The sequence below is a fragment of the Geotrypetes seraphini genome, chromosome 3 (assembly GCF_902459505.1).
Source record: "Geotrypetes seraphini chromosome 3, aGeoSer1.1, whole genome shotgun sequence".
In the NCBI taxonomy this organism is placed as follows: Eukaryota; Metazoa; Chordata; class Amphibia; order Gymnophiona; family Dermophiidae; genus Geotrypetes; species Geotrypetes seraphini.
This window is the reverse complement of record NC_047086.1, coordinates 125,406,504-125,432,741: the sequence shown is the minus strand read 5'-3', so window position 1 is coordinate 125,432,741 and position 26,238 is coordinate 125,406,504. Positions and strand designations below refer to the sequence as shown.

Below are 26,238 nucleotides of genomic sequence, written 5' to 3'. Positions count from 1 at the left end.
TTGGGCCAGTTTTGAGCTATGTGATTAATTTCATTTAAGTCAACATTCATTTACTGTAGCTTATTCCCATGCCAAAACTCATTAATGAGTTTTTCAAGTTATACTTTTTGCAGTACACCACAGGATTTAAACATTCCTCAAAGCTGCAACCTTCTTCAGTGTATCAGCTAGGAAACGTCAAAGAGCAGCCTTCAAACAAAACCAGTGGTGCACCAATTCCAGGTCCAACTCAGCTAGCAAGTCACAACACAGAATATAAATCAAAACTTCCAGAGAACTTAGGGCAATTTACACGATTCAATAAAGGTTTTCAAATCTTTGAAAAATTCAAGCCTACTCTTTTTTTGCAAAGAGAGCAATTGCATCTTGTCTCCACAGCTATCTTGCCACTATTTCATTTCCATCATTTATTAAGTATTTGTTGAAAAGAAATCACAGAGAATGTTCAGTATAACTCCCCCTCTTCCAATATCTACCGACATTAACTATGATATAGATAGAGAATGCAAACTTCCTACTATAGCCGTTCAGCAAGCTCCAAAAAATTAAGCATTTGCAGGATCTCTACCATTTTCCACACTAAAATGTAAGTCCTGCCAACTGAGAATTCTTTGGGATGCTAACACAAGCAGCTTGAATAAATATGCTGAACAATTTTTTAAATATTGCAGCCTTGAAATCAGATGGCTTTATCTTTCAAAACAATGAGCTGGTCAAGCAGTCCAGTACTAAACTGCTTAAATGAAATTTTACTCTGCCAACATTTATTAAAAACTGATAAAATGGCTAAGGTCATGCAAACAGTATGAAAGATGAAGGTTTTAATGCATCCAAGATATTCCAAGGAAAAGTCGAGTGGTTAGAACAATACTCTGAGAGCCAGGGAACAAATCCCACTTTTGCCACTCTTTATATCCCAAAGTCAACAGCTTATTTCCCATTGGTTGAGGTTCCCATGTAAAATGCTCTCTTTCTGTGACCTCTTGTAATATACGAGTACCTCATCTTTTCAGTCACTTCCAAAGAAAACCACGGTGGTCTTTTCCCTCTTACCTTTATTCATGTTATCTAATAAAAATGTTTGCTGCCTTTACAATCAATCTCTATTTTTGCCCACTACTTTTCTACTTTCCCTAGTTTGTCTACTCCAGTTAATGGTTCCTTCAGGTACTCTTTCCCACCCCCTTTCCCTTAAATGAACCACCACTCCATGTGTTGTAAAGCTAAACTGCACAATCTGGTTAGCACCAGATCCCAAATAATCGCTCACTCTACTAAACAGTCTCCCTATTTGTAACCACCAGGTCCAGTATCGCCCTTTCACCAGTCACTAACAATTCACTCAGCACAGAATCCAGAATTAATATTGCTCTGCAACACTTATCTCTCCATTCAAAGTTTCTAAATCACAGCCATTGTGTGCAACTGCTTATGTGCAAGTAGTTTTATTTAATTTAATTAAAAAGGAAAAGATAATTTGGCTTTCATGCTGCTACAGAAGAAAACCAGGTTTTCACTGTTGCAGTCCTTTGGGAAGGAAGGAAAAATGCAAGATGGCGTCCGACTAAGACGTAGGCTTTACTGCATCCTTTGTTCTTCTTTGCTTTTTTGGTTTAATTTGCTTTTTCATTTATTTCTAATTTTACTTGGGTTAACCTTTTCCTATCAGAATAAATTTTACTTTACGCTGGTTCCAATCATAATTATTTTAGCAAAGTTTTGTATTATTCACCGTTATCATTTACGGCTATTGTAAACATAATGTAAATAAGCCATAAGTCTGTAAATTCAAATATTTTTGTGTTCCTGGTTCTTTATTAGTCCATACAGACTGTTTTATCCACTGTCTATGTTATTTTTGGAATGTCCTGTCATCCGGGACACATGATAGGAAAAGGTTAAGGCAGTAGTTTCTGGGGTTTCTTTCTACAAATTTCTCAGTTTCCCTGTGACTTGACCGTTAGATCATTTAATGCCATTGTTTTGATGTTACTTCCCAGCTCCTCTTTCATCCCGCTGGGTGGCTGTTGCAGTTGGGATACTATTGCTGAGGTAAGGACATGTGGAGAACCGGCGTGTCTGATTCAGCTCATCACCCGGTGCAGTCTTCAGTGCGGAGATTCCATCTCAATGGCTCTGATGATCCCTGCCTTTCATCTGGGTGGAGCTGGAGGTATTTCTGGCTCCGTCAGCAGAGGCTGCATCTTGCTGTTGATGTCCCACTGGAGCTGTGGCGGCAAGGAGTACATTTTCCTCGGCTTCCAGGGGTATGCCAGAGCTCCATGGGAGGTCAGTTTGGCTCTCTGCTTCTCCTCCTCGAGGTCTGTCGCTGGAGTTGTGGCTTCTGTTTTAATCCAGCCATCATCCTCCTGCTTTGCTCAACTTCTGCTTGGCTTCAGAGGTCGACTGGACTCTCTGGTGTACAGATAGTGGTGGTGAGCCCAGCTGAGAGCTACCTGTGGAAGTCTACCAGCATTGAGCAGTCAATTCAACATGTATCTACCATCTACCAAGCTGGGTGAAGAGAATTAGTGGAAGATGAGCTGTTCTCGGACTCTTAGACCGATTGGGACTTATTTTAAATTTTACTTTCTCTTGTAGGGTTGCCTAATTTTGTCCTCTCTTTTCCTTTCTACTTCTTTATTATGCCTTGACACTGCACTTTGTAGATTCTTTATTCAGCTATTTTGTATACCTTTTTGTATCTACAGCACACTTTTCTCTTCTCTCTTAGTAACTAAATTTTCTTCTATATTTAATATAACAAGATTGTAAGCCCCCAGGGACAGTCTAATGTATTCCAATCATATCAGTATTATAAACCGCTTAATAATTATGTGCAAGCAGTATATCAAATTTAATAAATCAAATCAAATAATGAATCCTTACTAATACCTATATGTAGAATTTAGGTTGGACTGAATTGTGTTCAAAAGAGAGTCAAGAATGCTCAAGGATCTCCCACTTCAAAACATAACAGCGGTACCTGGAGTGACCCGCTTCCTTATAACGCTTTACCCCCCTCCCAACATACCCTTTCCCTATCTCAAGGAGACAAATACACCTTAGTTGGTAAAACACCTGGCCGCAGCCCTGTTTATTGAACAGTAAACATATTCATATAACATTTTAACATAATTAAATATATATAAATTAACAAACATAAATAATACATTAACAATAACCCCAGAACAATGGTATCACCATTGTGACCTGATCCCGAGCGACCATCAGATGTAATTAGCCCCCGACCCCGCCATCTAAGCAAGGGTCCGAGGGGTGGCATGTCCCACACATGCCCCATTATCCAGGGTCATCCGACCCACCGGGCACGGCTCCCAGCCGGCCCACCGCTCATCCCTTGATGAGCCCAGTAGCCAGTAGCTCGGGAAACCGCAACCCAACCATCCCCACACACCCCTGAACCCAAAGGGCGGGCGGGTGGGAAAGCTGCCTCAGAGGACCTAAAACCGTTAGGGTCCTCCGAGAGCACTTCTTTTAACCCCTCCCACCCACAATCCCCCTCGGCCGTGACTAACCAATTGAGGAGATCCCTCGACCACGGACTGCCCCGGACGGACTCTCTCCTATCCCTCAACCTACCCCATCCCCACCTCAAGACTAATCAGCCCATGGGCGACTCAGCGGGCCACCCAGCCCCGCGTTAAGGTCGCCCGTCGAGACTAGCTCTTGGGCTTATTTATTCCCCACCCCCTTCCTGCCCATGGAGAAAAACAACCATACTGGGAAAAATATACCAGGAGGATCATTAAGGACTTGGGTATCAATTCCAGTTAGGAAATGATTTGATGGACCTGGAAGCCCAGAACAGTCCAAGTAAGCAGCTAAGTTAGAAAGAAAGAAAAAAAAACAAATACAAATTATGTTTGTTCCAACAAAGTTTCAGTGAAAGCAAAAGTCTAGCACAATGGCAGAATCCCACTAACTAAATCTAAAGTAATGTTGGTTGTTGCTTTCAGTTATTTCAAAGCCTCAGAACTGCTGAATGTGTTCAGTGAAGCAAGCAGCACACATAGTTCTAGGTAAACATTTCTGACAGGTCAAAGGCAAGTTCCAGTAAACAAACTGACATCTGGGAGTCAGCACTATTTTACAACTACTCAGAATAAATTGCAACTTTGCCCGCAAAGATGAAAATCACACAAAGCATTTCCAGATCTCACCACAGAAGATACTGATGAGGAAAAGGAAATTAGTTAACCCTAAAAACAGAAGCCCTATTTATAATTTGCTGTCCAAATTCAAGAAAAGCAGTAAACTTAATCATTAAGCAAACTAGGCTGTCACCTAGGGTGGAAAAGAGTGGCCATAATCAAAATAAAAACAATAAATCCTGATAGACAACTCAAGGAAACATCAGTATGTACTTTAATCCATAGAAGAGTGGGTAGTTTTCAAATAGTCCATTTACCCCAGACATGTCAAACTCAGGCCCGCGGAGTAATAAAATTTGGCCCGCCAGACAATTCCTGCCGTTGCCACGATTTGGCCCGCCATTCCTTCCCTCCCTCTATCCCGGCATACTAGTCCTCCCAGCTGCCTGCATCCTTCCTACCGCCGGCATAGTCACTGCTGCCGCTGCTCTGGGAACTCAGGAGGAAAATTAGGACATTAAAGCAGACTGCAGAGGCTTTCCGTTTTTCTTGCCCTGTGTCTTCACTCTGGGATCGTTTGCTTGCGTGAGGTCATCTGACTGGAAGAGAGCGTTCTTAAGAGTTGCCATCTCTGGATCAGACCCTGGGTCCATCAAGTCCGGTGATCCACACACGTTCAGGTGTCTGTAGCTCAGTGATCGCTGGAGCTCGGTGGTGTTCTTATTTTGGCCGAAGCTGCATGTGCCATGAAGCCAGCAGTGGATGGTGTGGCCGGCAGTGTAGGGTGCAGGGCCTTATGTGGATTTGGATGAGGTGATGATAGGTGTCAGGGAACAGCACAACAGACGAGGGATCATGAGTGGGCTAAGGAAACTGTTACAACCATTTTAGTGGGTAGTAATAGACTTGTTGTAGTTAGTTGGCTAAAGACTATGGGCTCCTTTTACGAAGGTGCGCTAGCGTTTTTAGCGTGCGCTAGCCGAAAAACTACCACCTGCTCAAGAGGAGGCGGCTAGCACACGTGACATTTTAGCATGCGCTATTCTGTGCGTTAAGGCCCTAACGCGCCTTCGTAAAAGGAGCCCTATGTCTTTAATTCTGTGCCTTACATTTGAATATGTAATATTACATTACATTACATTACATTAGGGATTTCTATTCCACCATTACCTTGCGGTTCAAGGCAGATTACAAAAGGTTAATTTAAAAACAGAGTTACAATGATTAGCTAGAGAGGTAGGTTGTAGATCTTATAGACATTTAGCGGGTTGTTGAGGGTGAGGTGGTTTGTAGTAGAGTTGATAGGTGGTCAAAGTGGAGGTTCTTTTGTTATTATTAGTGCAGTAATGGGTAGATCGAGCGTCAGTTTTAGTGTTACTAAGAGGTCGTGATGTTATTGCTGCTTCAGGAATTTCTTGAAAAGTGTGGTCTTTATTTCCTTTCTGAATGTCCTATAGTCTGGGGTGGTCATCAGAAGGTTGGAGATTTGGTTGTCCAGTCTTGCGGCTTGAGTGGCTAGTAGGCCGTCGTGTAGTCTTGTTCTTTTTACTTCCTTGATTGGGGGGGGTATGAATGGGGAGTGCGTTTTTCTGTGTCTGGTAGTGGGTGCTTGGATGAGGCGATTGTTCAAGTATGATGGGCTGTCTCCGTGTAGGGTTTTAAATAATATGCAGTAGAATTTGAATTGGATTCTTTCTTGGATTGGAAGCCAAAGTGAGTTGATGAAGGCATCCGTAATGTGGTCATGTTTTTTCAATGAGTAGATGAGTCTCAAAGCTGTATTTTGGATTGTTTGGAGTTGTCTAATCGTAGTTGCAGGGCAAGGAAGGAAGAGGATGTTGCAGTAGTCCAATATACCCAGTATTAGAGATTGTACTATAAGTTGAAATTGTGTTCTTTCAAAGAATTTTCGGACTTGTCTCAGGTTTCTCATGATTGCGAATGATTTCTGAATTGTTTTATCCATTACATAAGTAGATGTTAGGTACAGATCAATAGTTTTCTGTTACTTCAAGGTAAAGGTAGTTCCGATTTCCATGACAGCGTGATTTCTTTTACGTCTTATGCTTTGTTCTTTTTCTTCTTTTTATGTATTTGAATAATAACCAGACAACTAAAGGTAGAAAAAATAATTTTATTTTCTGATTACAATATGTCAGATTTGAAATGTGTATCCTGCAAGCATGAACTAAGTTCTAAAAGAGAGGAAAAGTCTTTTTTATTTATTTTGTTTACATCACAGAGCCGGCGTGGGGTAGGAGAGGTTGTAACCCTATACTTCTACTAAGACTAAGGGGTTCTTTTATTAAGGTGTGCATTTAGCACGTGCTAAATTAGTTAGCGTACCTTAATAAAAGGACCCCTAAGTATCTTCATAAAAAATTTGGCCCGCGACTTAGCCTATGTTTTAGATTTTGGCCCCTTATGTGATTGAGTTTGACATCCCTGATTTACCCAGACCAATAGCCCTTATGTTTGTATAGAAAAAAAAAAGTTCAATATTTAAAGTATGATGATATATGCATTAACAGGATTGTTTTGAGTTCAGAACATAGTATAACTGTTGAGTTTAAATCATGGCAATATTGGGGAGGGTGCCTAGGATAATTAACAATAATGGAGGGGTACAAGGTTGAAAGCTCACCAAAGGTGTCTTAATAGCCTTGCATTGACCCAGCCAGCAAGCACAAAAACAAAGCTAAAATATATAAAGGAATCATTTTATAACAACTTTACAGAGCTGGGCCAATGGCTCAGTAATATGTTATGTGCTGCTACAAGGAAGGGTCTGGGTGCAATTCCTTGCATAGCTTAACACTTGCTTAAGCTACAAGCGATGCAAAGTTCACAGCCCCTGGGGATGAAGGTCACACAGTCACCATACAAAAGTTAACATCTGGTGGTCAAATTTAGAGTCTATGATTTTAGGGATCCAAAAGTAGCCCTCATATATAGCCTATGGCCAAGAACTATCACTCTGATGACAGGCCAAGTGGCTTAACGATAAAAAAATTGTCAAAAAATTCCAAAGAAGTTATAAATGAAAGCTCCTGGAGAGCTAGTTCCAAATGATCTGGAAACAGGATGAAATTGCAAGGCCCAAATAATTACCCCCACCCCTTTTGCAAAAGTGTAGCATGGTTTTTAGCGCCGGCCGCAGCAACAGCTCCTACGCTCATCGGAATTCTATGAACATCGGAGCTGTTACAGCTGCAGCCGGTGCTAAAAACTGCGCTACACTTTTGTAAAAAGGGGGGTTAATTCATAAAAGGGTTTTTTATTAAAGCTCCCACTATGAGCAGACATCCACCACCAAGGACAGCAGCAGCAACTTGAAGTAAGAGCATGGGTGTCAAAGTCTCTCCTCGAGGGCCGCAATCCAGTCGGGTTTTCAGGATTTCCCCAATGAATATGCATGAGATCTATTTGCATGTACTGCTTTCACTGTATGCTAATAGATCTTACGCATATTCATTGGGGAAATCCTGAAAACCTGACTGGATTGCGGCCCTCAAAGAGGGACTTTGACATCCCTGAGTTAGAGCTTGGAGACAGGATGAGCACGAGAGCATGAGAAAGCGAGCGAGCGCAAGCCAGTTGGCAGAAAACCTGCTCTTTTTTTTTTTGTCCCTCTCATAAAACTAGCCAGGCCAGCTTCCGACAAACATAGGTGAATGTTGCAAGATTGGCAAGTCCATATGTAGCTACTGTTACATACATGTTTCAGTGGACTTATACCTATTTTAAAAAACACCTTATCATTCAACAGAGCCTTTTTGTAAAATACTTGAAAAAAGTCCCAGATCAGATGTCTCAGTTCCTTCCTAGATGTACTTTGCAAAGTGAGACTGTGTTTAGTTTCCATTATTTTTTTTTATATCAATAAGCTTCTATTTAAGACCTCTATTAACATTTCTCCATAGTTACATATGGAAATGAGTCAACAAGCAAGCTGTGAACTAATCGTCAACAACTTGCTTGTTGAGTTTGTTTTCCCATTTCTTCAGCAACCACAATACTTTGCTTATAAACATAAATAGGAAAAACACCATGTCAAATCTTACAACTGATCACAATGATACATATCTCTGCTATATACTAAGGCCCAGATTCTGTAACCGACACCGTTGTTGGTGGCCATCTTAAAAGCAACCGTCGATCACATGTCAATCACGTGACAGTGCTGGTTACAGAAATACGCCTCCAGCAAAGGTATGTGCAGGAAATGTAGGCCAGGGTTTTCCTGGCCTACATTTCCAGCACCTAACTATGATAGGCGGCCTAAAGCACCTATGGAGGCGCTAACGCCACTTCTGGTGTCAGGCAGCCTAAAGTGCACAGAGGCGCGATTCTGTAGCCATTTTTTTTAGGCACCTTGAAACTCTTAAAAATGTCTTTCAACAGCATTTTTTACTGAGTTTGGGCACCTATAAAAACAGTGCCAATTAGAAAATACAGTTCTAAGTTCTAAACTGGGGTACAAAAGCAAAACAAGACACGCAAGGCCTGGGGTTGAAAAAAATTTAAATAAAACAAAGTTTGCCAGAAGGTTGTCTTATAGAACTAAATATACTTTACAGCTTCATTTTGGAAGACTGAAAGTCTCAGGGAAAATCTGAAAAATGGATTCACACAACAGAGCTATTGTTTAGAAAGTTTATATTTCATTGTCTAGGCATAAAAACTAAGCACAATAACTCTATATACTTCATAATATATTATAGTTATGCACCTGTAGCAGATGTTATCTGAGGACAGCAGGCAGTTATTCTCATATGTGGCTAACATCATTCACGGAACCTGGTATGGACAGTCAAAAAGTATACTGCCACTTTAAATCTTTAAAGACTGCCTATATGTGCATGTGCTGTGCGTTCCCACCTGACATCAGCTTGCAGGGCCATCAGTTCAGAAACAAAGCTAAGAAGCCAACTAGGGGAGGTGGGAGGGTTGTGAGACTATCTATCTGCTGTCCTCTGATAACACCTGCTACAGGTGAGTAACTATGCTTTATCTGAGGACAAGCAGGCAGTATATTCTCACATTTGGGACTCCCTAGCTGTCAGGATCATGCCTCTGAGAAGAGGATTACTGACAACTACCATGAGCCTGGTGAAGCTAAAAGGGATGGAGGGAAGTTGGCATTTGAATAGCAAATACATTTTGTAGAACTGCTTGGCCAAAACATCTGGAATGATTCTCCAAACAAACTTGAGGACTGGGTGGCTTCTTTACAGATTTCCTCAATGGGAGTGGAACATAGATGAGCTACTGAAGTTGCTAGTGCTCAAACTTTATGTGCAGTGACACAGCCTTCAAGCATCACCCCAGCCCTAACATAGCAAAAGGAGACACAGTCTGCCAGCCTTATGGAGATGGTTCTCTTGGTGACAGGAGCTCCAGGTTTGTTATGACCGAATGACAGGAACAGCTGAGTAGAAATTATGTGAGGTTTGGTATGATCCAAGTAATAAGCCACTGCACATTTATAGTCCAATGTGTGGAGTGCAGCTTCACCCAGGTGAGCTTGAAGACTTGGAAAGAAGACAGGGAGTACTATAGACTGGTTCAGATGAAATTCTGAGAAAACCTTCAGAAAGAATTTGGGATGAGTGCAAAGTAAGATATGAGGAAGACTACTTTCCAAGTGAGATGCTTGAGAGATGAAGTTGAGAGTGGTTCAAATGGAGGAACACCAATCATGTGGGTCTGTACCTGAATTGGTCCTGTGGCACTGAATACACCGTTTGAAGCTGCTAGGAGCCTTGAACATCGAAGGAAAAACAGCTGACACTAGGTCAAAGGACTCAATTGTTTGGGGAGGTTGAGAATATGATATACTGAAAACAAGTCAATGTTCCTAGCCTAAATACAGGCTGAAAAGTACCCGAAGGCTTGAAAAAAACTTGGTAAAATAAAAAAATTTTAAATAAATGAAATAGAAAAATACGACTAAAACTAAGGAAAAATTGAAACAAAGGCACAAAAATTACAATAGTTTGATACTTAGAGAGACTCTATAGAACACTGCTTCTCATCTACGTGGAAAACTGATGTTCCCGTGAACCGATGTCGGGCAGAAGGTACCAGCACAGTACGGGCGATCTTAAAAATTTAAAGTGGCAGTACACTTTTTCACTGTTCATGCTGGATTTAGTGGATTACATCACACACGTGAGAATATGTTGCCTGCTTGTCCTCGAATAATTATATTTACCTTGTGATCTGGTTAGGAAATACTGGCAAGTGGAATACAAATCTTTTAAATAAATAAGTTGGTTGGGTGAAACCAACTTCTGTTTCTTCAGTCCTAACTGAGAAGGCTCTCATTCAGTAGCAGTTTCTTATGTGTAGAAGGAATTGCATTGGTACCTAGGTTATTTCAATTTTGCCTTTCAACTTCTGGCCTGCTTTTCTCTACCCAGTTTCAAAAAAGAAAAACAGTAAAGTATAGCATGTCATTTATCAATAGTACACTCAGTTAGGAAGCTGAATACTATACTAAATAGCAGAGAAACAGGTCTGAAAACTCTTACCGGGCATCTCCTTTTGAAAAATTGGTGTTTGAAGGATAAAGGATAATCTGGTTGCTTTCTACATCCACTACACATTTTGTATGCAGGTCAAGCTCTACAAAGAAAATACAAACCAATATAAGTAGTGACCTACTGTTCAATATAAAATGCATCACCAGGCTCTCATGATATACATATAAATTCACCCTCTACCCAACCAAGTATACTTAGGGTACATTGTAATGCAGGGTTAAACCATGCACAAAGCCAAGATCTAATACTACACTAGAAGGGGTGTTCCAACTATTTTGTACTGCAGGTCACATACATCAGATTAATCTGTAAACTATACATTAGACCAGGGGTGCCCAATAGATCGATCGCGATCGACCGGTAGATTGCCAAGGTAAAGTGAGTCGATCGCGGAGCCCATCCCTGGGCTCCGTGATAGACTCACTTTGTCTTGGCGATCTACCGGGCCGATCAGCCTTCCTCTCCCCAAAGTCAATTCTGCCATCCAAGAGGAAGTTCTGGCCAGCCAATCACTGCCTGGCTGGGCTGGAACTTCCTCTCTGACGGCAGAATTGACGTCGGGGAGAGGAATGCTAGTCGGCCCGACGCAGGGAGAGCTTGGGGCGGCAGCAGCAATGGCTTGGGGGAGGGCAGGGAGAGAGAAAGAAAGAAAGAAAGAAAGAGGGCAGGCAGGGAGACAGAAGGAAAGAAGAGAAACAGAAAAAAAGAAAGGGGGCATGAAGAGAGAAAAAAAGAAAGGGGGCATGAAAAGAGAAAAAAGAAAGAAAGGGCAGGGAGAGAGGAAGAAAAAGTTGGGGGAGGGAATGAGGTCTGGAGGAGAGGAAGCATACAGGCTGAAAGAAGGGAAGAAAGATTGGATGCAGTCAGAAGAAGAAAGTGCAACCAGAGACTCATGAAATCACCAGAAAACAAAGGTAGGAAAAATGATTTTATTTTAAATTTAGTGATCAAAATGTGTCTGAATTTATATCTGCTGTCTATATTTTACACTATGGTCCCCTTTTACTAAACTGCAATAGCATTTTTTAGCGCAGGGAGCCTATGAGCTTCGAGAGCAGCACTGGGCATTTAGCGCAGCTCCCTGCGCTAAAAACTGCATCGTGGTTTAGTAAAAAGGGAGGGGGGTATTTGTCTATTTTTGTATGGTTGTTACTGAGGTGACAGTGCATAGAGTCATCTGCTTTGACCTCTTTGAAAAAATCCCAGAATAGGAATGATAATTAACATTTTCTATGCGTAAGTGTGCTTTGTGGGTTTTTTTATTTTTATTTTATTGTTGGTAGATCATTTTGACTTGGTCATTTTAAAAGTAGCTCGCAACCCCAAAGTGTGGGCATCCCTGCATTAGACAATTAAAGCATTGTTTAGGTTGTAATCTCTTCAAGTATGTATGTTCTATGTCATGCTTATTTATTTTAAAAAACTTGCAACTTGCTTACACCTAAGTGGACCATACAATACATTCATAATTGTAGAACAATACAGCAATAACTAAACCATACATAAGAATTCACTCTTCATGATTAACATAAATCTTTCATAAAATGCCTCTACAAATAGAGTCGTCTTCAGCTTATGCTATCTGTAACACGTCTAGAACTCCAATCTGCGAGGATTCGGCAGGATTTATACATAACATAACATTGCACTTATTGTGCACTAACTGCCAAACACTATCCATGCCAAGCCTGTGACACAGAAAGCACTTAACTCTGTACTTGAGTGAAGTAAGCTCTAGGTGTTATCACTCAGGTTTCGTGGACTATTGCCAAATTCGTTCTCTTATGCTTTACGGCACTGTAAGCACATAAAATCCTTTTAGGATCATATATTGGGTTATCTGGGTAGATTGTGGGGATTCTATCTTAAATTCCCCATTAGGGGTTTTGATTGGTAAAGCTGCTTGTTGTAGGGTTTTTGGATTGTGAAGGTGTTTATTCTTTCAAAAAGCTTGTATGATGGGTCATAAATGTATAATGCAGTCTTGATTGCAGGATTCTTCGCCTGGATTTTGGCACTGGAGGAATCAACTTCACTGTTTACTACTATTCAAAGCTAGAGAGGCACTTTCGACACCAAGACAAAAACGACACTTCCTCCTGGTCCGAGAGCCATATATCCAGTTTTTACCACAAAAATGACCGCCTCATCCAAACCACCTCTACCAGGCATAGAAAAACACACACCCCATTCACTTACCCCCCAATCAAAGAAGTAAAACGGAAAAAAACTATACAACGGACTACTGGCCACTCTGACAGCGAAGATAGACAACCAAGTCTCCAACCTATTGACAACAACCCCAGTCTACAAGATGTTCAGAAAGGAAATAAAAACTATACTCTTCAAGAAATCCCTTAATAAAGCTTAATACCATGATAAAGCTTAACCCCCCTCTTACCATCCCCTCCCTAACCTCAAATCCTACTTTTCCCTCTCTTGGAAACCTTCTCTGATCTAACGTTGTAACCCTTCTTCCATAACTCTTTTTGTGATCCGCTTTGAACCAAAAGGTAATGGCGGAATAGAAATCTGTAATGTAATGTAATGTAATAAAGCCAGAAGTTTGGTCCTGAACGAACTGAATTTATGAGCTGGAACTTATTTAGTGTTGGTCATCTTTTGTTCTTTAGGGTTATAATTGGAGGGGGGGGAAGAACATGTCTAACATATTTTTGGGTGGGTTGACTGAAGGTACTTGTTTCTCTGTTTGCCTTGTTAGTGGGATCTTAAGACTGATGGGTTTCACACGATTTGGTACTACGCTTATTGGAGAATGTGGTGTTCATGTTTTGCTTTATCCTATATAATAAAACCCTAAGCGCGCATGCGAGACTGAGGAGGGAAATGTTCAGAGAAAGAAGGGCTGAGACTGAAGAAGGAAAAAGAAAAGAAAGAAAATTGGAGAGACTGAGGAGGGAAATGTTCAGAGAAAGAAGGGCTGAGACTGAAGAAGGAAAAAGAAAAGAAAGAAAATTGGAGAGACTGAGGAGGGAAATGTTCAGAGAAAGAAGAGCTGAAGAAGGAAAAAAAATAGGAATAAATACCTACAGGGAAACACAAGATCAGGAGCATACAGAGAAAACAATAGAGCATAGAGGTTTGCAGGAATCAGGAACACATAGAGAAAGTAGAGCAGAGATCCTTGCAAGAAGAGAAAAAGAGCAAAGAGATTGTGGATGAGAAAGAGAGCAGACATGCTTGCAGGAGAAAAAGCGAGGCAGTAATGTTACAGCTGGAGAGTGCAAAATGAGAAGAAAGCAGAGACAACGCTGCACAGGGAAATGGAGGGGGAGAGAGACAGAAAGAAAGAAAAACAGACAGACATATATTCTAGCATCCATTAATGTAACGGGCTTAAAGACTAGTATATATATATATATATATATATATATACACATACATAAAATCAGATGTATCTGTGTGTGTATGTATGTATGTTCCAGCATAACTCTGAAACGCACGGACAGATTTCAACCAAACTTAGTATACATATCACTTACTATCTGGGAAAAAAATACTTGGGGGGGAAGGGGATGACTTGTAAAAATTTTTGAAAATGACAGATATTACTGTCTACCCCATAGTTTTCGGCCCCACTGAGATGATTTTCTAGCATAACTCTGAAATGCATGGACAGATATCAACCAAACTTGGTATACATATGACTTACTATCTGGGAAAAATACTTTGGGGGTGGGAAGGGGGCGACATGTAAAAATTATCAAAATGAAAAATATTAGTGTCTAACCCATAGTTTTTAGGCCTCGCTGAGATGACGTTCCAGCATAACTCTGGAACACATGGACAGATTTCAATCAAACTTGGGATACATATGACTTACTATCTGGGAAAAAATACTGGGGGGGTGGGAAGGGGGGTGACATAAAAATTATCGAAAACAGATATTAGTGTCTAACCCATAGTTTTCAGGCTTGCTGAGATGAATACTGACACTCACAATGTCGTTTAAGTACAAGTTCAGCCCCATACAGAGGGCCATTGGAATAAATAAATATCCAGGCAACGCCGGGTGTTCTGCTAGAAATATATAAAAATCAAAACTAAGAAGAAAATGCCATTCCAAATAAATATGGAAGATCGCAGGAAGCTTTTAAGGAAGCTCGAAATTTGCGTTTTTTAGCTGCCTGATTTTTCACATTTTGCACATACAAAACTATTTCTTCACATGATAAACTCTATAGAACCAAGACTGAAGGCACTTGAAGTCTGTGTACCAGAGGTTTTCAACCTAATGCTCAGGACACACAACTAGATTTTCATGATACCAATCATGAATATAGAAACAAATACTGACCCCGATTCTATATATGGCATCTAAATAATCGGTGCTGACTAGTGCAGCGCTAAGCATGATTCTATAAAAATTAAGCATACTGTACAGAATCACATTTAGTGCCGCTTAAGCAGTATTTCTGCCAGTGTTTTCTTGGCCCAAATGCATGCGCCAAAGTATAAAATGGACACCTAATGCAAAAATACACCCATGAACCTCCCCCTAACCATGCCCATTTAAGTATGCACTTTGGACTAGGCGCTACTTTTTATAGTCAAACAAACCAAGAGAAAGATCTCCACAATCCAAGTAGACACAAACAAAACACAGTGGAGATACCTTTTTGGTACAGCTCCATTTGTGCTGTATACCCCTGAGGCAGCCCTTGTCGGATGAAACATAGACCACGTCAAGTACAGTTTGTAATAGAGAAGTTTGGAACTTTTGTCTGGATCCGTTTTCTTGCATCCATTTAATACAAATGTATACAGCCTCTCAAATACTCGTTTAAAAAAAAAACAAAAAACTAAAGATATAGGAAAACTCTGGCATTCAGATGTCTCAAGTCACAGTGCCACAATTAATATATGCAGAAACAATGACAATGCTCAATTTCGCCTTTCAAAGAGCTGTATACCTACCTCATAAGTAACACGATCAATCTTCTGCCCTGCTCCTTGAAACTATTCATATTTGTGTGAATTTCACTGGATATGGAGCTCGCTTTACCAAAATCTAACCCAGGTTTTGCAGAAACTTTCAAATGTTGACAAGTATGACAAAAAGTATAATGGAACCAGCAGATCCAATGCTTCTTTCCATTAGCATGGAAAAGGCAATCTGTAAAACTACCAAGCTTTCCCAGTTGAAGGAAATCTGCTCTAATCCAAATAGCTCTCAGCCAGTCTGAATAACCCAAGGAGAAACCCAGTTTTATACAAGGTAACAGTAAAATACTGAGGCAGGCAGGAGCTGAAACCATAGACTTCAAAACCTGAGTTAGCTAACACCTTATAGGTATCTGTGCTGCTATATTGGGCTTGGAGGTCTCAATTCTCCGAAATCTTTTTGGGTCTTTAACATAGTAACTGACAGCAGAAAAAAAAAACACCAAAACAAATTTGCCCATACAGTTGGGATTCTTCCACTTTGTTAGATGCGTACAAAAAGGCCCCAAATCTACCCAGAACTTTCCCTTCCGCCCATGTCTTTTGCATGATCCTTCAACCTTTTCCCACTATCACAGTCCTCACATCGTTAGGGATGTATATTCAATATAAGGCTCCTTTTCAAACATAAAGAGCCCACAGCGCTGGCACAATCAATTTCATGCACATTACCCTAGCACGCTTACAAGTCAATTCCTATGCATTTAAAAAAATTTAGTTATGAGTTCAGAAATTAGCACATGTGCAAAAGAGCTGAAAATGATTTAAAAATTAGAAGAAAAAAAGGGGTTCTGTGTACATGCCTAGATTGCGAGTTCTCCAGGAAGATGATAATAATAATAACTTTATTTTTCTATACCGCCATAATCTTGCGACTTCTAGGCGGTTCACAAAGAAGAAGAGCTGTACAATCAGCGAATTACAGTAGATGAATGAATACCTAAAAGTAGCTAAATTTAACTCACCCTGAGCTACAACTAAAAAAATGCATGGAATGGAGGTATAGCCTAATGGTTAAAGCAATGGCCTGAAACCCGGTAGGCTCAGTTCAATCCTACTGCAGCTCCTGGTGATCTCAGGCAAGTCACTTAAACCCAGGTACAAACTCATAGTCAGAATGGGACGATTCATGGCAGCCATTTCATTGTGGGAGGTTTCAGCGCAGCTGCGATGAAATGGCTATGATGAATCATCCCCCTTCCAGTGGGAGTATTTCAGAGAGAGGTGCTGGACTGAATAATCCCCTTGAAAAGGGGCCTGAATAAGCCGTTTAAGGGAGAGGTAGGGCCTGAATAAGCCGCTTGGAGGAGTGGAATAGGACAATTAAAAAAAAAAAAAAAAAAGACACCCCAAATGGCAACATAGACAGGGAGGATAAGGGGAGGGCATAATTTTTGGGGGGAGGAGGGGGGGACATTGCTCCCCAAAATGCTGAATCTGACCCTGACTCAATTCATCGCAGCCAGTTCATCTTGCTGAAACGGCTGCAATGAACTGGCCATGATGAAATGATCTAGACCCAAAAAATACCTACTGTACCTGAATGTATACTGGTTTGACTTCAGGCATTAAATAAGAAAATAAAATCAGTCCTAAAAATCTCCTCACTCCTACTTTACAGAGGTAGGGTGGGCCAGTATTTCTGTCCCCTGCCAGCACAAGATATCTCTTCCACTGCTCAAAGCTTGGTAGTTTGCACAGCAAGTGATTCATATACAACATCTATAGGCAATGCTTTGTTTTCAAAACAGAAAACTCACAATAGGGCTGCCTTGGAGACTTTGAATTCACAACACAGGGTCTATAATGTTCTTCCTGGTTCTCCTCAGCAGCGACTATACACCTGTGCTGTGCTAGGGAATATCAAGCTGTGATGGGGTATGAAAAGTATGGGATTGTTCTTTGATTAGCAATCGCATTTTCAGCACAACAGCTGCCTAGGGTACAACATTAATAATTAAAAGTTCAAAAGCAGAAAAGAATCAAACAATCAAAAGCAATTTAAAAAGTCACATCTTTAGACCCCACTTAAAACCAAGAACAAATTGGCAGGATCACAACTGTTTAGGAAGGGCATTCCAAAAATCTAGTGCTATTACTGAAAAACCTCTTCATCTAGTATTCTCCAATCCAGGGGTGTCCAACCTTAGCCCTCGTCAGATCGGGTTTTCAGGATTTCCCAATGAATATGCATGAGATCTATTTGCATACAGTGGAAGCAGTGCATACAAATTCATTGGGGAAATCCTGACAACCTGACTGGATTGCAGCCCTTGAGAACTGACATTAGAATGTCACCAAGATAGCATGATCTTAAATTAAGTCCTAGTTAATATTTCAATGCATTTTTTTCCAAATATGGCAGTGCTAGTACTAAAACTTAATTGTACACTAAAATGGGGTAAGGAGACATGGGAGCTGCTGTAGAACTGGGGAGATAAGCTTCCTCTTCTTTGTTCTAGTCAACATTCTTTCCTTCAAAGTCTGAACACTCTGCAGTCTATTTAATGCTCTCCAGGAACTCAGATTATGCTGCACCAAAGTAAACTAAAGTTGATGCAACCAATGCAATCAAACATCTCAAAATTATTTCGTCTTGACTCAAGTCATAATAGCTTGGACAATAAGCTGGAGTACAACCATACTGACAAATTCCTAACTTCCCAGCCATTTAATAATCTGAGATATAATCAGTCGGGCACCCCCCCAGCCCTAACATAACTCAAGTTTCTGCCCCACAATGCTTCAATTTCTTTTGCTCCAACCACCTTGTTTCCAACTCCTGATATCTATGTATTATATCTGCCACAGTGGCACAGCACTCTGTGATTGTGGGCTCAAACCCCATGCTACTTCTTGTGACCCTGGGCAAGTCACAATCCTCCACTGCTACAGGTACATTAGATAGATTGTGAGCCCACTGAGACAGATAGGGAAAATGCTTGAGTACCCGATTTGTAACTCATTCTGAGCTCCTTTGGGTAGATGAGCTAAAAAAATAAATAAATAAACAAATAAATACATTTTAAAATATATATATATACTAGTGTTTAAGCCCGTTACATTAACGGGGTCCTAGAATATATGACTGGCTGTCTGTCTTTATTTATGTCTCTCTCCCTGCTCCTGTCTCTTTCTTCCTTTCTTTCTGTCTCTCTCCCTCCTGCAATTTTTCCCTAGCCTCCTTTGTCTGTCTGTATTTTTTTCTGTCTCTCCCCTCCCCCCCCCCACTTTCCTTTGCAGAAGCAGCAGTGATATTTCCCTTCCCCTCCAAATCCCTGTGTAGTAGTAGCAGCATTTCCCCCCACCACCACCCCATTCCCTTCTCTTCCCCCCCTCCCCCACTTTCTTTTGCAGAAGCAGCAGCGGTATTTCCCTTCCCCTCCAGGTCCCTGCTGAAGCAGTAGAAGCATTTTCCCCCACACCCCATTCCCTTCTCTTACCGTGAGCTGCCCTGCTCCGTTCGGCCCCTCCCACTTCCTTTCCAGCGTGCTGACCTGCTGTGGCTGAAGGTTTTTTTTCGGCGGCTCTTCCCCATGGTGCCCACGATCCCCATGGTGGCAGTTCCTCCTGTTCAAAGCGGCCTGCTGAGGTTCGCGGCCGGCTGTAACGAACCTCGCAGGCCGCTCTCCAACTTGGTAGCATGTTCCCTCAGACGCGATTACGTCAGAGGGAACGTGCTACCATGTGGAGAGCGGCCTGCGAGGTTCGTTACAGCCGGCCGCGAACCTCAGCAGGCCGCTTTGAACAGGAGCGGTAACGTTTTTTGCGGGAAGGGGGGAGTCTAGTAAGTACACAGGGCCGGACGCAAGAGGAGCCGCCACCGCGAAAAACCCCAGCGAGACCGCGAGTGTGGGGCCGTTGCAAAGAGCTGACTTCTGCAGCGCCGTAGTCAATTTTGTTTTGAATGTGTGAGCAAGCAGTGATTTTTTTTTTCCTGCAGGAGAGTATGAGCGGTAGTGGTTGTTGCGGGAGAGGAGGGGGTGGGTTGGAGTCGGCGACGTGCAGGCTGCCAGAGCGGCAGGGGTAGGCAACCTTTTTTGTTGAATGTCTGCCGGGTAAAGCGCCGTGTCGAGGAGAGCAAGCAGTGAGTTTTTATTTTTCCTGCAGGAGAGCATGAGCGTTAGCGTTTGTTGCGGGAGAGGAGGGGGTAGTTGGAATTTGTCAGCTTCGCGTGGGGCCGTAGTAAGCGCGGGGCATGCTGCAGTCTTGGCGGCCACGGACATACGGATCACGGAAGCACGCCGATAAGACTGCGCATGCGTCGCCTACGGTTTTATTATATAGATTGACCATACACTGCAAAGTAAGTGGTATTTTATCTAGGCAGATGATCTTGGATATCCAAATGACTTCCTTCAGTGGTTACAAATAAACAAACAAAGGTGAAAAGTAAAGAACTACACATGTTTGGGACCAAAATGAAAATTTCTTAGTACGTTGGTTCTTAAACCTGTCCTGAGGGACCCTCAGCCAGTTGGGTTAAAAAAAAAAAAAAAAAAAAAAAAAAAAAGTCCCTAATGAATATGCATGACCAAGATTTGCATATTGAATACACATATGAGAAATTTGCATACCTACTTGCTCATGCATATTCATTAGGTATATCTTGAAAGTCTGACTGCCAAGGGGTCCCCCAGGACATATTTAAGAACCACTTTCTTAGTATAAACAGACTTCCAGCTTTCTATGGCTGATAAATGGCTACCACTGCAAAACACTTCCATCTAGTCTCATTCTCCAAACTTGGAAAATTATGAGTCACTGTCAAATGCAGCAGTTAGATCTATGATCATCCCTACATACAAATTTCTATCCAACTATCGAAGAATATCTTCTTTTTCCACGAATCTGGACTTGGAGGTTGAGATGTACGGTGTCTGCATTTATGAGACAAACATGATTTTTCTTGTTACATAGAGCATTTTGGACCCCTGTTCAATTACAGAAATTAAATAGTTCCAAGTCTAATAGATGCTGGCACTGTCATCTCGAAGTTGGGACGTTGGATCATATATTGTCCCTTGATACTTAAGTTTTGGAGATCCATCTGGGATCAAGTGAACAAAATATTGGAAAATCCAGTGGCATTGACGTACGATACCATCCTATTTGGTACATTAATGAGGGCTAAAAGCCAAATATCTGCTCGGAATAACAAACTTCTTTTTATAATGACAGGGGTTGCCATACAACTTATTTTGAGGAATTGGAAAAATTGGGATCGACTAAATTATACTTTTTGGTGGGAATCTCTGTGTTACACTTTTAAAATGGAACGTATAATGGCCATACAACAGGGACATTATAAGAAGTTTATGGATGTTTGGGAGCCATTGACAAAAGGAGTGATTGTTGATTTTCCCCTTTGATAATACACGTCCAGGGTGGGTGGGTGGTGGAGGGGGTGATATATGTATTTGTTATAGAAGATAATTTTGACTGAATTTAAGTGCTGTTGAAGTGTAAAATGTCTGTAAAATTTTTGGCTTTAAAATGAATAAAGAATTTTTTTTTTTTTTTTAAAGAATAACAACTTCTAATGAGGCCACCATTATAGTCTCTAAGCCTTGTCAAAACATCCAAATGTAATCCGATTCCTTCAATTATAATTAAACATTCCTTTCTACTTATTTGGTTAAAAATGGCAGACTGGAGACTGATAAATTATTTACATTAGCCAGACTTTCCTTTTTTTAAAAAAAAGAAGCTTCACTAACACTGTCTTTAATGTAGCTGGAAACCTCCTTTCCTGGAGTGATGTATTTTATGATCTATATGACCCAGCCTTTGCCAATTTCACTAGCAAGGATCAAATTTACAACAGGTCAATGAACCAAAGTTAAAATCTATAACTCGAGACTTTGCTTACTGAAAGAGACTTAGGTAGATGCCTGCACCCTCTTCGCAAATTCAACCCCCACTTCCCTTATACACCACACACATCTGAGACACCTCACATGGGATCTAAAAATCATCCACAATGACTATGTTTATTTGTTGAGAGACAAGCCTTATCAAAAAAATTGTGATTCTGATATGGATAGCACCTCTTTTTCTGTTTATTTAATTCCATGCCCACACCTATCACAGGCTCAGGTATTTATTCATTCATTCAATTTTCTATACTATTCTCCCAGGGGAGCTCAGAACGGTTTACATGAATTTATTCAGGTACTCAAGCATAATTCCCAGACAGACTGTGAGCCTACTGGGACATTCTAACATACCTGGGACAAGGGGGAAGCAAGTGAACTGCATAGGGTCACCGCACAGGGTCACAAGGAGCAGCATTGGCCTACATGCACAATCTCTGGGTGCCTTGGCTGTAGCTCCAATCAGGGTGCTGCATTCTCAGACACAGTATGGTAAAGAGCATGTTAGACAAGATGGCAAAACATAGCTAACAGCATGGTAAAACATAATATGGTAACACATGAAACTTTGAGAGGTATGCCCACTAATCAGTTACTAAGCAAAAGAACTGCCTCAATGCTTCAAAATCACCTTTAAAATCATTTGAGTGACTATGGTTCCGGTAAATTGTCTGATCTGACAATGACGATCGATGTTCAAACAACTTCACATGCACCCTAATTCCATCCGATCAGTCATAGGAAAAAGCGACCGGCATGTGCAGAACAGTCCATGGAAAGAGGCATAAGTGTGCACATGTGTCAGGAAAAGCTATGCCGCAGGGACGCATCACTGGCACACTTCATTAGAGGGGAGGGGTGGAGAACAAACAAACCATGCAAATGTGAAAATGCACGATATATATATAAATATATCGTATTTTATGCACTATAAGATGCATCTGACCATAAGACACACCCTAGATTTAGAGGAGGAAAACAAGAAAAAAAAACCATTCTGAACCAAATTGTGTACTAATATATACTAGGCTCTGCACCCTGCCCCCCTCACTCCCTGCCAGGCTCTGCACTCAACCCCACACTCCCTGCCATGTACCTCCTCTAGTGGTAGGCCAGGACAGGGTACCGGACAGGTCTAAGTGGTAGGCAGTCCCAGCCTCCACCCCCACCCCTTTAAATTCTGGTGGTCCAGCAGTGTATTGGCAGGAGCGAACTTTCTGCACTCCTGCCCCTCCCTCGCTGGATGGCTGTCTCCTCATTATCTCAGGGCCAGTGGCGCACAAGACAGGAGCGAGCTTTTCGCGCTCCAGCCTGGGCCCGCGCCACTCCCTGAATGGCTGCCATCAGACTCACGAGAACTGATGGCAGACATTCAGGAAGCAGCGCAGGGCCAGGCTGAAGCGTGAAAAGCTTGATCCTACCTTCTGTGCCGCTGGCCCTGAGATAATGAGGAGGCAACCATCAAGCAAGGGAGGGGCAGGAGCGCAGAAAGCTCGCTCCTGCCAATACACCGCTGGAACACCAGAATTTAAAGGTACGGGGGTGGGGGTAAAAAATTGTTATTCACTCCATAAGACGCACAGACATTTCCACCCACTTGGGATGGGGGAAGTACATCTTATGGAGCAAAAATAAGGTATATGGGTTTTTCTACACCGGTTTGGCGGGACATGTAATCAACAACCCCAGGTCAACCAGTATACACCTTTAATACACATGCATGAGACATGTTTTTAACGCATGCGCCTGAGATATGCGTTTTACACACATGTATATTATATGGTCCACAATCCCAAAAAAAGTATTTTTATGAACTTCCACATGCAATCGGCAGCCCAGACCTGCCGGCATACACTTCTGTTTTAGTTTTTTATTCATTTTTCATATAACATAAATGTATACAATTTCATTGAGTACACACTTGATAATCCTTCATAGATCATTGTAAATACAACATATTATTATATAATACTGTACTATAATATTGAAAAAGCATATCATACTTAATAAGTATACCAACTATTACTCTATTATAAACCCTTCCTTTCAAAATTGCATACAATATGACAAGATATAATGATGAATTGTTTATATTATGATATGAATAAAATAAACCCACCCACACCCCTCTTATCCAATATCTTATTATGGGAAAATTGAATCATTCATTGCAAAAGTCTGTTAATGGTCCCCAAATCTTCTTAAACTTATCTATATATCCTCTTTGTATTGCAAATGTACACTCCATTTTATATATATGGCATATTGAATTCCACCAAAAGTTATAATTTAACCTGTCATAGTTTTTCCAATTGTGTGTTATTTGTTGAACTGCGACTCCAGTTAATATAAATAAAAGTTTGTTGTTATTTGAAGAAATTTGACTCTGTGCTCTCATTGCTGTGCCAAATAGAATCGTATCATATGTCAAGGCTACCGAGTTATCCAACATCCTATTTATTTGAGGCAAAATTGATTTCCAAAATAATAATATAAATGGACAATAAAATAAAAGATGATCTAATGTCCCCGGCTCAAGATGACAGTGCCAGCATCTATTAGACTTAGAGCTATCAATTTTTTGTAAACGAACACGTGTTTCAATGCTACCGGCACCTCCCGATTGGATTGTTAAAGGCCCGCGCTTCATTTTGTGTATCATCTGGGCATCATCGGAGTGCTCATTTTAATATTGATGAGCTCATTGTAATCCATTTACATACAATTATTGGAGGCTGCTACAAACCAAGGAAAAGACCATGATTAGTCATTTTGGGCATCAGTAACTGAAATACGTCAATGCTAAATTAGTTAGATTTGGTTTAGTGCCGATTGTTAAAGGCACTGCAAGCTTAGAGCATCAGGGCCTTAGCCTCCAGAGACCCAAGGTGCACAAAATTCATTCTTTCCAACACAATAAAACATTTCTCTAATTCTTACAGCATACATAGTCATCCAAAACATCACAGTACTTTATCTGGATACCCAAAATTAGTTTTTGGATCTGGATTACTTACTATAATTGAACATAACTGACTTCAACCACTGAGAAGGCATCACTTAATTAAAATATATATATATTTTATAGAAGTCGCAAGATTGTTGGCGGTATATAAGAATAAAGTTATTATTATTATTATATATATATATATATATATCAAAATTCCCCAAAATAATTTGTATGCCTCCCTTTAATGCCTGCCTCATTACACCTTACCTACCTCATGTATATTAACTGATTTATATAGAAAATACAATTTATACATAAGGATGTTTATAATCTAACTTATAACTTGCTTTGAGCTATTTACAGTAGTTGGGAAAATAACATTATAACCATGTCTACACACACATTAAGTCATCTACCTGGGTCCTTTTCACTATGCCGAATCTCAAGACAGGTTCAAATGCGATAAATTTAATTAGCGTGTATAAAAGTGGGGGAGTTGTATCATATATTCAACCATTTGCGATTCTCCTTTTTTAATCTTCGTCTTCTTTTCCCCTGCTTTCTACAGAGGCAGGACCTGTAAGGATTGTTACACTTATTTAACGCGTACAACATAAGGACCGGAGTATTATTAGCAGGGGGGGGTGAGTTTCTATCCTTGACATTGTAATATCTGTATTCAACAAATAGGCTTTGATTTCGGGTAATAAACAGGGTGGGGAGAAGGGCAGAGCTGGGGCCGCTGGGCTCTGCAGTACAACCCTGGTACACAAGCTCGCTTGTTCGGGAAGTAACCGGGAAAAAGGGGGAATTTTCTGCCCCTGTGCGGGCGAGCCGAGCCAAACCTCTTCCTCACTTTCTCAGGCAAGAGCAGTGATCAAGTGCAAATGCGCGAAGGGGGGGGCAGCGCGAGACAGCAGAAAGGAAAAGGCAAAAGGGAAGCTGGGGCGGGATCCTTCGCCTTCTCCCGGGACACCTGCGAGCGAGGCGGGGGCCCAACACGCCAGGCCGGAGCTGGCGTCAGAGCTACCCAGTCGCCGCCAACAGCTCACCTCTCCTGTTCATGGGCCGGAGCCGCACGGCCACCTTCACTTTGGAGGAGTCGCCCATCCCCGCCGCCGCCTCCTCTCACCGTCCACGGGATACTGCCCAAAACAAAAAAAAAAAAAAAAAAAGAGGAAAGTCAAAGGGAAGGGGAAGGGCGACGTGCGGCGTCATGACGTCACACGCCCTAAAGTGGCAGGTCACACTGGGGCTGATTTTGCGGGACCCCGTTCTCCGCCCCTCCTGCCACGCGTCTCCATAGAAACAAAGCCCACCGTAGTCTGCCTAGTAGTGGCAGTAACCTCCCTCAAAGCTGATACACAAATATATACGTAAGACTAATTCGACGACAAATATTTCAGCTAGGGTTACCATATGACTCCAGAAAACGGAGGATGGATTAATCCGGGTTTTACTTCTACTGCTGGATGTTTCGATCCGTCCTCCTTTTTCTGGAGCCATTTTTTTTCCATTGTGAATGTTGGCTTGTATCCCGTTCTGAGCTACTGGGAGGACGGGATAGAAATCTAAATAAATAAATATGGTAACCCTAAACCCGAATAGCATTCGGCAAGGGAAACGGTTCTGTTCGCTTTGGTCTTTGCCCTGTTGTTGGATCCTGGCATGTCACGTCTATTTGTAAAACAATTCTGAAACAGGAATGGTCTGAAAGGTGTAACAGGTGTATGGACTGCACAAGGTGGACTATAAAAAGAGGAGCCATCTTTTCTAAATGATTG

General features: G+C 41.4%; 1 protein-coding gene across 3 annotated transcripts in view; it reads right to left on the bottom strand.

Moving 5' to 3' along the window:
- KIF13B (kinesin family member 13B) overlaps positions 1-25,603 on the bottom strand; it is a 485,412-nt gene extending 459,809 nt beyond the window's left edge. For all 3 annotated transcript variants that reach the window (XM_033935468.1, XM_033935467.1, XM_033935469.1), the window contains exons 1-2: positions 25,507-25,603; positions 10,652-10,745 (exon numbers count right to left, since the gene is read on the bottom strand). In XM_033935468.1, the coding sequence (XP_033791359.1) occupies positions 10,652-10,745; positions 25,507-25,564 (152 nt within the window). In that variant the 5' untranslated portion in view covers positions 25,565-25,603. The remainder of the gene's footprint in view (positions 1-10,651; positions 10,746-25,506) is intronic.
- Positions 25,604-26,238: the final 635 nt, after the last annotated feature.